General features: G+C 41.2%; 1 protein-coding gene across 2 annotated transcripts in view; it reads left to right on the plus strand.

Annotated features, from left to right (window-relative positions):
• Positions 1-12,291, plus strand: part of CCM2 (CCM2 scaffold protein) — a 131,048-nt gene that overhangs the window by 82,990 nt on the left and 35,767 nt on the right. For both annotated transcript variants that reach the window (XM_036738144.1, XM_036738145.1), the window contains exon 2: positions 4,063-4,236. In XM_036738144.1, the coding sequence (XP_036594039.1) occupies positions 4,063-4,236 (174 nt within the window). The remainder of the gene's footprint in view (positions 1-4,062; positions 4,237-12,291) is intronic.

Below are 12,291 nucleotides of genomic sequence, written 5' to 3' on the forward strand. Positions count from 1 at the left end.
GGTACCAAACTGTTTGTCATCTCAGACCTGTAAAATAGCTTTTGTACCATACACTGAGTTGTTATGGCCAAGCAGATAGGAACTAACCAATTTAAGGCCACTCTGTCTTAGTTTGGTATGTAAACAATACCCTGAATTTAGCATTCAAAGGTCTTCCAGGCAGAATGACCTACTTGTTATCCTCTTTGCACAAGCTTGCCCCCTATGTCCCCAGTCACTGCGCTGGGAAAACAAAGACAGGCAGACCAGACCCTGCCCTCAAGAGCTCCAAGTCTAAAGGAGGAGACAAGATGCAAACAACTCCTCCCCACCCCCCTTTCTTCCCACCTCTTGTGGGAAACAACTAACTAACTCTTGTGAAAACTAAGTTCAATTACTACCTCCTCTACAAAGTACACCAAATCTTTCCTGAATTCCTCAATTGTTAGCAAACACATCCCCCCCACAAAAATTACTTTGTTAATATTTTATATTGACTTATGTGTGTAAGTGTTGTTTCTTCACAGTAAAATGTAAACTTCTTAAGGAGTGGGATTATTTTCATTTTTGTCTTTATGCCCCTGGTGCCTAGCACCATAGTTTGTGTGTAATGAATATTAACCAAGTAGAACTCTCTGGAAACGAATAGGTCTCAGGGACAACTTCCATCTCCAGTAGAGCAACCTGATCAAGACATTTAGTCCTGTTACTACCAGTAACACAAACCTGTAATTTTGGATAAAATATTAAACAATATCTTCTCTTTATTTCCACATGAAATCAGTTCTGTAGCCAGGGATCTGGGGAAGGCTAATAGCAGTTCACTTGAAAACATAACACTGTGCTTTTAAGGCCTACCTCTGATACAACAGTCACAATCCTTAAGAGCACAGTGAACGTCTTCATGAGAACACCTGCTAGATACTCTAGTACCATTTTTCTAGTCAAAGATGGAGAACCCCAGGTAAACCTCAAAGGAGGCTACAGGATTTTTAACCAGAAGATTTTTGCTCGTGAGTCAATCATAGTGAAATGTTTGAAGAAGTTCTCTACATATACCTATTGGTTATTTTCTGTTTTCTCTGAGCCTAGCAATAATACTGCTTGATTTCGAGACATGACCTTAGTGTCTAAATGAGCCAATTTTGACCATTCTGATATTGGTGTAGGTGCTCGCTCTGCTAATGGACTCTTCGTATAATGCTTTTAAAGCTGTCACTGTAGCTATAGCACTGAGTCTGACTTAAGGATTGACAGGCACTGGAAAAAGAAGCCTCTAGGTTGTGAGCTCCTTGAGGACGGGGGCTGTCTTTTGCCCCTTTTTGTATTCCTAATGCTTAGCACAGTGCCTGACACATAGTAGGTGCTTAATCAATTGCTTAAATCAACATTAATAAACGTTGATTCACTGGTTAAGTAGAGGAGTTGTAGATGAGAGAACCACCAGTTGATGTGGTTCTCCGAGGGCCATTTATAAGAACCACCATGTGTGATAAGATATCTCTAGCATAGCTGGGTTTGGATGGGAACCCCAGATATGTAATATCTCTGTTCCTAAACACCTGAGAAATAAAGCCAGGGTGAAGAGAAGGGACTAGCACACAATAGATGCCTTGTTCTTAGTAAAGTAGGAGACAATTTCATCTTTTGAAAGAGGGGGAACTTAGTGACTTTAGAGTGGGAAAAGTAGGAATCCCCATGGGGATTAATCTAGAGATGAATAGAAGTTCTGCCTCCTGGATGAAGAATTCAGAGAGTTATGGGGGAATATTTGTATAGTAAGAGCCACGTGTGGAACATTAGCCAAGGTGTCTCAATAAAATATCGATTCTTCTGTTATATCAGCACTTAAGGAATGCTTGTTAATTTGTTGATGCATAATTTGTGCAAAATTACTGGAGATGATTATTCAATTGGTCATCCAATAAAGTATTTATTAAGCATCTACTGTATGCCAGGCAACAGGAGTACAAAGACAAAAACAATATTTCCCCTGCCCTCACATTTAAATTCGACAGTAACAAGAAAACAACATTTACAAAAAAATCAGAAAGCATTTACTAATCACTTATAGTGTTCTGGGGATACTGTGAAATATAAAACAGTGCCTGCTCTCAAGGACCTACATTCTAATGGGAAACATGACAAAATTAGATAGATAGAAGATAGAGTAGATAGGAAGTAATCTGAGAGGGGAAGGTACTAGCAGCTGGGGAGGGACCAGAAAAGACCTCTTGTAGAAGTTAGCTGAGACTTGAAGCCAGAAAAGAGGGGAAGGTAGAAAGGAGAGCATCTAGGCCTGAGGAATAGTCAGTTCAAGGGCATAGAATAGAGCCTGAATGTAGAGTGTTGTGTTCACAGAACAACACATAGGCCAGTGTAACTGGATCATACAGTGTTCGTAGGGGAGTAAGTGTCAAGAAGACTGGAAAAGTAGGAAGAGGCCAAGGTCAAAAAGAATTTTTACTTTCTCTTGGAGATATTAATTACAAGTTAACCTTAGAGTGGGGGAGCTGCACTAGTAGTTGGGGGCCTGGAAAAAGTTTTGTGCAAGAGAAGCTAGTCCTGAGTATGACGAGAAACCAGAGTCCAACAGTGTAGGGTAAGGAAAAACAGCATTCCAAGCATGGGGGACAACTAGTGCAGAAGCACAGAGATAGAAGATGTAGAGTAGTGTATGAGGAACAGCAGGAAAGCCATTATCATTAGAACAGAGATTTCATGGAGGAGAGAAACATGTCAAAAGACTGGAATGGTAGGTTTGAGTCACATCATGGTGAACTTTGCTGAAGGAGGAGTTTATATACTAGAATGACACTAGAAATACTGAGGCACCACTGGAATTTATTATAGTACGCAGGGTGAGAGTACCTGAGACCCACATTTTAGGAAAACTAGTTGTTATTTGGAAGATGGATTAGAGTAGAGAATTAAGGAAAGAAGAGAGGATAAAGGCCTTAACTAGAGCCATATCTATGCAAATGAAGACAGGGAAACTTGTGAGAGATAGAGACGTTAAAACAAGATGAGGCAACTGATTGGATATTTGGGGAAGAATGAGGAATTGAGGATTACACCAAAGTTGAGAAGCTGGGTGGTGTTTTTAGCAGTAATAGGAGGTTCGGAAGAAAGGTAGTTTTGGGGGAAGAAATAATGAGTTCTGTTTTAGACTTATTAAGTTTGAAATGCCTGTGGAGTATCCAGTATGAAGTATCCAATAGGCAGTTAGCGATAAGGGATTGGCACTCAGGAGAGAGACCTAAATTGGAGATCTATAGCTGTGTATCACACGTGTATATAGAGTATATATAATATGCATAGAAGTGGCAATTGAACTGGAGTTGATGACATCTTCAGGGAAAGCATATAGAAGAAGAAGAAGTACTTCCTGAGATGCTTTCCTTGTTGGATTAATTCAAATTTCTTGTGGTTTCCTAATGGTAGAATGCTCTATTTGATCAGCCTTTTTTTTCCTTTGTAGTGCCATTGAGAATGAAATACTATGCCCTGCTCTGCAGTGTTGTGTTTATTTTTATTCCCTTAGGCAACATTCACAATTACATTTAGAGAACTAAATGCTTATTTAGGTAATGAATATGGAGTGAGAATGAGGTCTTATGCTTGGTACATTCTGTTAATTTTCAAATAGTTGCCATAGTTGGGCTTTACTTCACACTCTGCCTTCCCAATATCCCCTAAATGAAATAGATAAGAAGTGGATAGAGTAATAGATAACACATTCTTGATCTTCCAGGAAAAAACAAACTTTTTTTCTCTCTTCTTCTTGCGAGCTAATATTTCTTATACTTTGAAAAATAACTGGTTGTCGATTTACAACAGACAGCTGAATGATGAGGCCTTTTTTTAACCCAGAAGGCAGCACTGACAGCCCTGCATTTAATCTTAGCACTCAAACCAAAAGTCAGTGTTATGTTGGCTATAGACTCAATATTTTTTTTCCAGTTCATAGTTGACTAGGAAACCCCTTAGTATTGGTTTGGGTTATTTATTCATTAATCTTATCTGTAACAGAATAATTTTTAAGTGCTGAAAAGCTAAACATTGTTTTCTTTTTTCCAACAGCCTGGAATTGTGTCGCCATTTAAGCGAGTTTTCCTTAAAGGAGAAAAGGGTCGGGATAAGAAGGCCCATGAGAAGGTCACGGAAAGACGCCCTCTTCATACCGTGGTGCTATCTCTGCCTGATCGAGTTGAACCAGATATACTGTTGAATGACTATATTGAAAAGGAAGTAAAGGTAAGTAGTGGTGGTAGAAAGAGGAAATCATTGTCCTTTTAATTCTTCACCCAAACTAATTTATTTATATGTGCAAATGGACTTACAAAACAAGAACGGACTTTTTTTTTTTAAACCTCAGTTGACCCTGGAATTTTATAGTCATCTTTTAATGGCAAAGCCACCCCTGCAAAAAATAATTGCAAATTATGTAAAGTGATTACTCTCCCCTTGCCCATCTCAACCCCTGCTCAAAGGCTAGGTACCTTACAATTCATGCCTCCCCCAGAGTTCTTTGGTACCTTCAAGAGGGCTTGGTAGTGTCTAATGTCTGCCATCAGCTCGCCACCAATAATGTTTCCTCAGTTTCGGGAGGGGTGCCCAGCACCTGACTTAATAGTCAAATTACCTCTCACAAAGGAATATTTACTTTAAAAGTATAGCAAGTATATGCCCATAAAGGGCATAGTCCTTCCACCAACTCAGTCTCTGGGGAGGCGGGGGAAGGGAATTATTTTAACAGCTAAACTTAATTCTTATTTGGCATAGTCTCACCATGTTCCAAGTTCAAAGACCTACCTGGCTGATAGCAACATCTAGGCTGGGATCCTGCCTCCAAGGTCACGATGGCTTGAACTCCCAGGTCCTGGGACTCCTCTGGGGAACTGCCCCCAGAACTGAAAAGGACAATTGAGACAGACCAAAACCCAGAGCCTGTTTCACAGGGCCTAAAGGATGAGGTATGGAGAAAAGATAGCCTTTCTCCCACACCCAGGTTAGAGAGTAGTCGACTATTTAAAAGAAAGATGCTTCTACTGAGAAATTTATACTTAAAAGGAAATCAGGCCCTTCTTATTAGCTATAGCTATTAGACTTAGAAAAGAAGCTTTATCGGTTCCCTTTGCCCTGTCCTCCTTAGTCAGAGAGTATTTTTTTAATCCATGTTCATATTTCTAGAATTAATACCATTTAATCAGTCATTTATCCAACAAATATTTATTAATCACCTACTAGCCATAGCCCTGTTTAGCTTGACCTATTTGGCCTTCTGAATTGACCATTTCTGTTGAATTTTATCACCGGTAGAGATAATGCTTAGTAACTCACATCTGTGGATCTAAATTCAGAATGCTCCTTGAATAGATTTCAACCTCATCCTGTTTGTGTTTTGCTTTTACTTCATCTTCAGTTGCCCATTAGACATTTCAAACTGGATGACCTTGAAATGTCTTTAACTCACAGTCTGGAACTTAACTCATCATCTTTTCTTCCCTAAACTCTCTCCTCTCCTAGACTTCCCTGTTTCTGTCAAGATACCACCATCTTTCCATTCTCTCAGGATTTTAATCTTGACTTTATCCACAACTCCTCATTCTCCCTCACCCCACGTATCCAATCATCAGTTGCCAAATCCTACCATTTTTGCCTTCACAACATCTCAACCCAACCCATGTTTTCCACTACCACAGCTACCACAACTCTTGGCTTCCGTGGTGGAGGCCATGGTGAAGATGAAGAACAGGATTTGGAGTCACAAGGCAGAGGGAGAGGTGGAAAGACATCAGATTATGGTCAGATAAAGGAATTTCAGAGTTCATGAACGTGATAAAAGTAGCATTATATCTACTAAAGGAAGAGTAATAGAAGTTACATCATAAATCTGAAGAGAACTTAGGATAAAGCTCTTGCCGGTTTATTTCGTTGTTCCTGTTTTTAAAAGCCACCTGTTGTGAGCATTATTTTCCATAGGAAGCCTTACCGGCATACCCTTTGGCTTTTCTATTGCCATTGGTGTCATACTTGTTTCTGGATATTTCATACTCAGATCCAGGCAGCTTTCTAGGAGCCTCTTGGTGGTTCTTGAACTCAGGGTTAATCATTAGCTTTTAATAGAAGCATCATGTGTTAACCTCCCAACAATCACGTACTATGATACGTGGACCTTGCTAGCCTAGTAGGTCTCATGTAGTAGGTACTTAGGAAGTCTTGCATGTATATGGCACCATTGTCAAGCTCGCCTGATCTTTAATTCTCTAGAGATCCAGAGGAGATTGAAAAGGAGGAACAGGCAGCAAGGGCAGAGGTGGAGTTTCAGGATGAATGAGTGGTCCCAGACCTGAAATTCACTGCTGTTCAGCTTGAGATTATAGATTGGTTCAAAGAAATCTAACTAACATCTGAGCAATGCATTCAGCCATTCCCTACTGATTATAGCTTTCATTCTGCTACTGAAGACCAGTCTTCAGCTCCAGGGGCTCAGGCCGGCAGGTGGATGTGAACCACCATAGAGTAGTTTCCAGGGAACCAGGAATCACAGGAGATAGAACACAGGACTTAGAATGAATAAGACCTAATTTCAAATACTCCCTCAGACTCTTACTGACTGTATGACCCTAGGAAAGTCACTTAACCTCTCTCAATCTCAATTTCCTAATCTGTAAGATTAATGTTACTGTGTTTGCACTGTGCTAAGTGCTGTTACAAAGAAAGATTACTTAAAAATACTGCCTGCCCCCAAGGAGTGTACATTTGAATGGAGGAGAAAGCATGTAAATAACTAGGTCCATATATGTTACATACAGAGTAGATGGAAGTTAACCTGAGAAGGGAAGATGCTAGTCCCTGAGAAGGACCAGGAAAGGCCCACTTCAGAGGGTGGGATTTGAGCTTAGTCTTGAAGGAAACCCTAACTTTGTTCTTTATTGTCATCATGCCCTTCAACACATGGTGCCATACTCAGAGGTTGTGTGTGAGGTTTGGCAAATGTAGTAGTAGTGGATGATAATTTTCTGCTGAAAGGGTATGGAAGAAGTCAAATAGAGACATAAACAAACTAATGAGAAGGTTAGATGGGTTGGCTTTCTTGGAGGATGCATGCAATATATCACAGAACCTACCAAAGCTAGTCAGACCTACCCCAGCCACTGCCCATTTCTGCTGATTTTCTTGGAAACGAATGACATAGTGTAAAGGCAGGAAAAAATTTTAAACGTATATCCAGTGAATTTGAAATCCTTGGTTAGAAAATTTAAGAACTTGGGGTAAAGTAATGTATGGCAGAGATAAAAAAAAAATGTATGGCAGAGATAAGTAATGGATTCACCTTCTAATTGAAGATTATGGCCTTAGAAGGTAAAGGGCATACATGAGCAGTGAACAACTGGCTACGTAGCACTAGAGAGCAGGATTTAGAAAATGACCATCTTCTAGCGAAGGGTGAAGTTCATGCTAATGATGACAACTGGTATTTGTTTAGAACTTTATAATTACAAAGGGTTATATTCCACGCAAGCCTCACAGTGGACTTGTAAGATGGGTAGTGTAGGTATTATTATCCCCATTTTACAGATGAAGAAACTGAAGCTCAAGAGATCTAAATGAGTAGCCCAGTAACTAGTTAGTAATAATGAAACTAGTTAGTGATAGAGATCAGAGTTGAAGCCCAGTCTTGTGACTCTTCTATCCTGTGCATTTCCTTCTCTGCTCTACTTTTCCCCTCCTGCATCATCTGAAGACTAGGAAGAACATGTTTGGTAGTTATGAATATAGAGTTACAATTGGTTATAGAGTGTTATCTTTGAAAGTCTACCTATTTCTCCTCTTATTTTCAACAACACTTATCTGCAATATGTTTGTTATCATTTTTATAGCATTACAAGATCTCAGAGAGGTCAGTGATTACTAAAGAAATAACAATTGGTATACATACTGATGACAGTTGGTACGTAAAGATGAAAAAATGTCTTTTGTAAGACTGTGACATGCATTAGGAGTGCCGATATACCAAGTTATTCCTCCTTACATAAAGTTTGGCACAGGTACTTCAGATGGACGGTGAGTTGGCTCCAAAATTGAACAGGAGAAGGAGAGCAGGCTGGCTTGCATTTGGAAAATTGTGATGTGCTTTTAACAGTTCTAAGCTACCCTCTGGCACAGAGACCCCATTTTTGTTTTGTTTTCTTTAAACACAAATGTCACCTCCATTGATGTTGTATGATCATAATCCTATAACATTACACACAGCTTCTGAAGAATCAGAAAATGTAGGTAACACATAAAGCAATGGCGAATGCTAGGCATAAGTAGGCTACAAATGATTTCCAGTGACTACATATGTGAAGGAAGTAACGTAAGGACTATCATTGAGAAAATATATGTTTGGGACAATTGTGTCAAGCTGGGGACAACACAAACAGACCTAGAGGAAGATCTCCAGCCATTGAGATGGTCTTTGGACAGACAAGGCAAGAGACACAGATGAGTGGTGATATGCTCCATTGGAGGGAATAGCAACACGGACAAGTTCATGTTGAAGTAAAGGTGTGTTAGCTGCAGATCATTATAGGTCGACTCTTGTTTATGGGATTCATGGCATGGATAGTTGAGGGTGAAAAGGAAAATAATCAAATTGCTTTCCTATGGCAAGACTTTTAGTTTACTTACAAGTGATCCCTGTTATGGTTCTAGCTCCTAATTTTGTAATCTCTCAGCTAGGAGACTTGACTTTTTATCTTCCGCTTACTGATTGTTGAATTAGTTTAAAAGCATTTGATTTATTCAAATAGGCTATATTCCAATAAGGTATATCTCATGTGTGAATCAGTATTTTACAAGAACTCTCAAATCATAACAGAAAAAAATCTTCTTTAGTCATCTGATCATTAATTAATATCAAATGTATGCTCACTAAAAGTGTTTTTCACCTGCATGAAGGAAATACAGCCCAGAAACTCTGTTAAAGGAAGAAAGGAATCCTCCAGATGCTCCTGTTTGTAGATGACCTGTTGCTGGGGGCACATGGACAGGAGCTGCAGAGGATAGGCATGGCCACATCAATAGCTTTATATCAATTGATCTACAGTATTATCCCTCATTATTACTATATTTTTCCAATTCTAAGAAGATGAACTTTATTCCAACCAAAGATTATGTTGTTATCCCAATGCCTTCATCTTATCTCTCTTCCTCAGAATTTTCTAGAATCAGCAATGTTAGGACTTTGAGGGTATAATGTTAATGGGATGTAAGACTTCCCCAGCCCATTAATAGGCCTCACATGGAACCCATTAAGGGAAGCTTGCCTAGGGGAAGCTTGCTTGTAGGAAGGCTTTCACACCTTTTGTTAATTTCTAATTAGGGACTGAGTCACTAGGATTATGATGCCTTCTGGCTCTTAGAAGTGTATATATACTGTGAGTTGGTAGTTTGCTTTGGGGGCTTGCTTATGAGAAGGACCTTGTGATTCCTTGGTTGAGACTCTTGAGTAGCCATATGTTCAGAGCTCCTCGACTGCTCAGAGGTAAGGGTTCTCTTGATCCAGTGTTGTATGTAAATTATATAGCAATATTGCTTTGATTCAGGCAGTTAAGAGCCCTGTCTGTTGGTCTTTATGCTAATTTCTGTACTTGTATTTTCTCTGTATTTTTCCTGTCTGTATTTTCTCTGATGTTCAGGGTGCTGACTTTTTCCCTGAACTAGTGAATATAATTAAAAGAAGAACATTGACCCCTTTAAAGCTATCTTTCCTAGTAAAGCAGATAAAAGAACCTGAGCTAGCAGCCATCCTGGGTGTGCCAGTGTGGTTGCTGTTACAGAGGGATAGGCCAACCCCTCATCTTACAAATAAGGAAACCGAGATCCACAGTAACTTTGCCAGGCTCCCACAGTAAGACTGGTGCTAGTGAGCAGGCCTCCAGGCGAGGCATCTCAGGTTCCCTCAGCTTCAGTCCACAGCATCCCTGCCACCCCTGTTGTCCTCTCCTGGGTCAAAATTAGGAACATCTGAGTGGCAGTGGGACACAATGGAGAAAGCTCAAGACTTGGGACCAGAACTTTGGCTTGGAGTCTACCTCTCAGAGCTTGTTTTCCAGTCTGTGAAATGATATTTGCCTTAGCTTCTTCTTACACTGTCCTTAAAAGTCACTAGTGATCCCAATCAACATTTCAGATAGTTGAAGTGGGGCAAGAGTTGGGAAGAAGGAGAAGAGAGCAGTCATTCATCAATTGCCTCATGTGTGCTAGGCATCGTGTGCTTTATGGATATTATCTCATTGATCCTCACAACAACCTTGGGAGGCAGGGGAAGTTAAGATCTCCAGGTTTGCAGATGAGGAAACTGAGGCAGACAGGTTCAGTGACTTGTCTAGGGTCACTCAGCTAGGAGGTATCAGAGGCCGGATTCTAACTCGGGTCCTCCTGGCCCTGCACTCTTTCCTCTGGCCATGTAGCTGCTCTGGTTGATAGGGGCCTGTTATTGACTTAGACCTAGTCTTTATCTTCCACAATCATTTGCCAGATTTTGTTGAGCTTCTTAGTCTGTTCACTTCTTTTGCCATCACCCTCATGTCAGACCCTCATTGCCCAAACTGCTGAAATATTTTTCTAACTAGTTTCTTTCTCCTCAGTCTCTCTGCACATAGCTGAGATCTTGTCAGAAACCTTCAGTCAGAAGCCAGGCACATGAATATTCTGTTGGTGAAACAAGTTGGTTTTAGCCATCCTAGGAAATAATTTAGAATTATATGAAAAAAGTCATCCATTAATCCCATTATTGGGCATATACAACAAGGAGTTAAAAGACAGAAGTGCCTTCACGTATACCAGATTATTTCTAACAATACGTTTTGTGTTAGCAAAAAAAGGTTGGGGTGGGGGGAGCTGGAAACAAATTAGTTGTCCTTCAGTAGAGAACAGTTCAACAAATTAGGTGTTATGTGAACATACAGGAACTATAGAACCATAGATTTAGAGGCTGGGAAGGGCCTTAGATGTCATCTAGTCCAGCTTCTTCAGTTGAGGCCCAGAGCAGACAAGTGACTTGCCCTAGGCTCCAAAGCTGAGCCCCAAGCCCAGACCTTCTGACTTTCCATTGCTTTCTGCAACATGTCCTTGGAATTTAGAGAAACTGCACAGCTGCTCCAAATGAATTCAGAATTTGAAAGAATCAGGTGAGTAGTACATGTGACTGAGATCACGGAAATGCAGACAGCAAGAGGTGGCCAGATTGATTGTTTGTACTGCTCAGTTTTAGACCTTCGGAACAGAGGCAGAAGTCCACAGCTGGGAAAGTTTATCAGAGTGTAGCTACTGTACTGTGGACATCTTTGTAGAGGTGTTTCTTACACACTAGGGCTTGACATGGGGAGACACTGGAAAGTTGTTGTGTTGTGAAAAGTTAGGTGGTATCAGTAAAACTTTTTAAAACCTTCTAGGACACCCTGATGTCTATTGAACCACATTTTTTTTAGTATATCATAGTACTTATCTGGTACAACCCCTTCATTTTATAGACCAGGGCTTCTTAAACTTTTTCCACTCAAGATCCCTTCAGCGCTTCTTAAACAGAGGGTCACGACCCCATATGGGGTCGCAATTGCAGTTTAAGAAGAGCTATATAAATCATGGGCCCTTTTCAATTTGGCCCCAGTGTTCTTTCTTTTTTAAAAAATTAAATATAGGGAACAGGGAGCGGAGCCAAGATGGCGGCTGGTAAGCAGGGACTAGAGTGAGCTCCGTACCCGAGTCCCTCCAAAAACCTATAAAAAATGGCTCTGAACCAATTCTAGAACGGCAGAACCCACAGAACAGCAGAGGGAAGCAGGGCTCCAGCCCAGGACGGCCTGGATGGTCTCTGGGTGAGGTCTATTCCACACGGAGCTGGGAGCTGGGAACGGAGTGGAGCAGAGCCCAGCCTGAGCGGCGTGGACCATCCAGACCAGAAGCCGGGCGGAGGGGGCCCTAGCGCCCTGAATATGTGAGCTGCGGCAGTTACCAGACCCCTCGACCCACAAACACCAAAGACTGCAGAGAAGGTTAGTGGGAAAAGCTGCGGGAGTGGAAGGAGTTCAGCTTCTAGCCCCGGGGGCAGTGGAGGTGGGGCAGCTACAGCTGTTGTTACTTCCCGCTCCAGGCCCACCTGGTGGGAGGAATTAAGTGGCGGATCAGAGCAGGAGTGCAACAGCCTGCTGAAGATCTAAGCCCAGTCTGGACTGGGGGTCCTTGGGGAAGGAGGAGTGTGGCTCTGACAGAGCTGGCACCTCCCCCCCAAACGTAGAACATAGAACTCGTTAGTCTACA

The sequence above is a fragment of the Trichosurus vulpecula genome, chromosome 9, assembly GCF_011100635.1.
Source record: "Trichosurus vulpecula isolate mTriVul1 chromosome 9, mTriVul1.pri, whole genome shotgun sequence".
Classification (NCBI taxonomy): Eukaryota; Metazoa; Chordata; class Mammalia; order Diprotodontia; family Phalangeridae; genus Trichosurus; species Trichosurus vulpecula.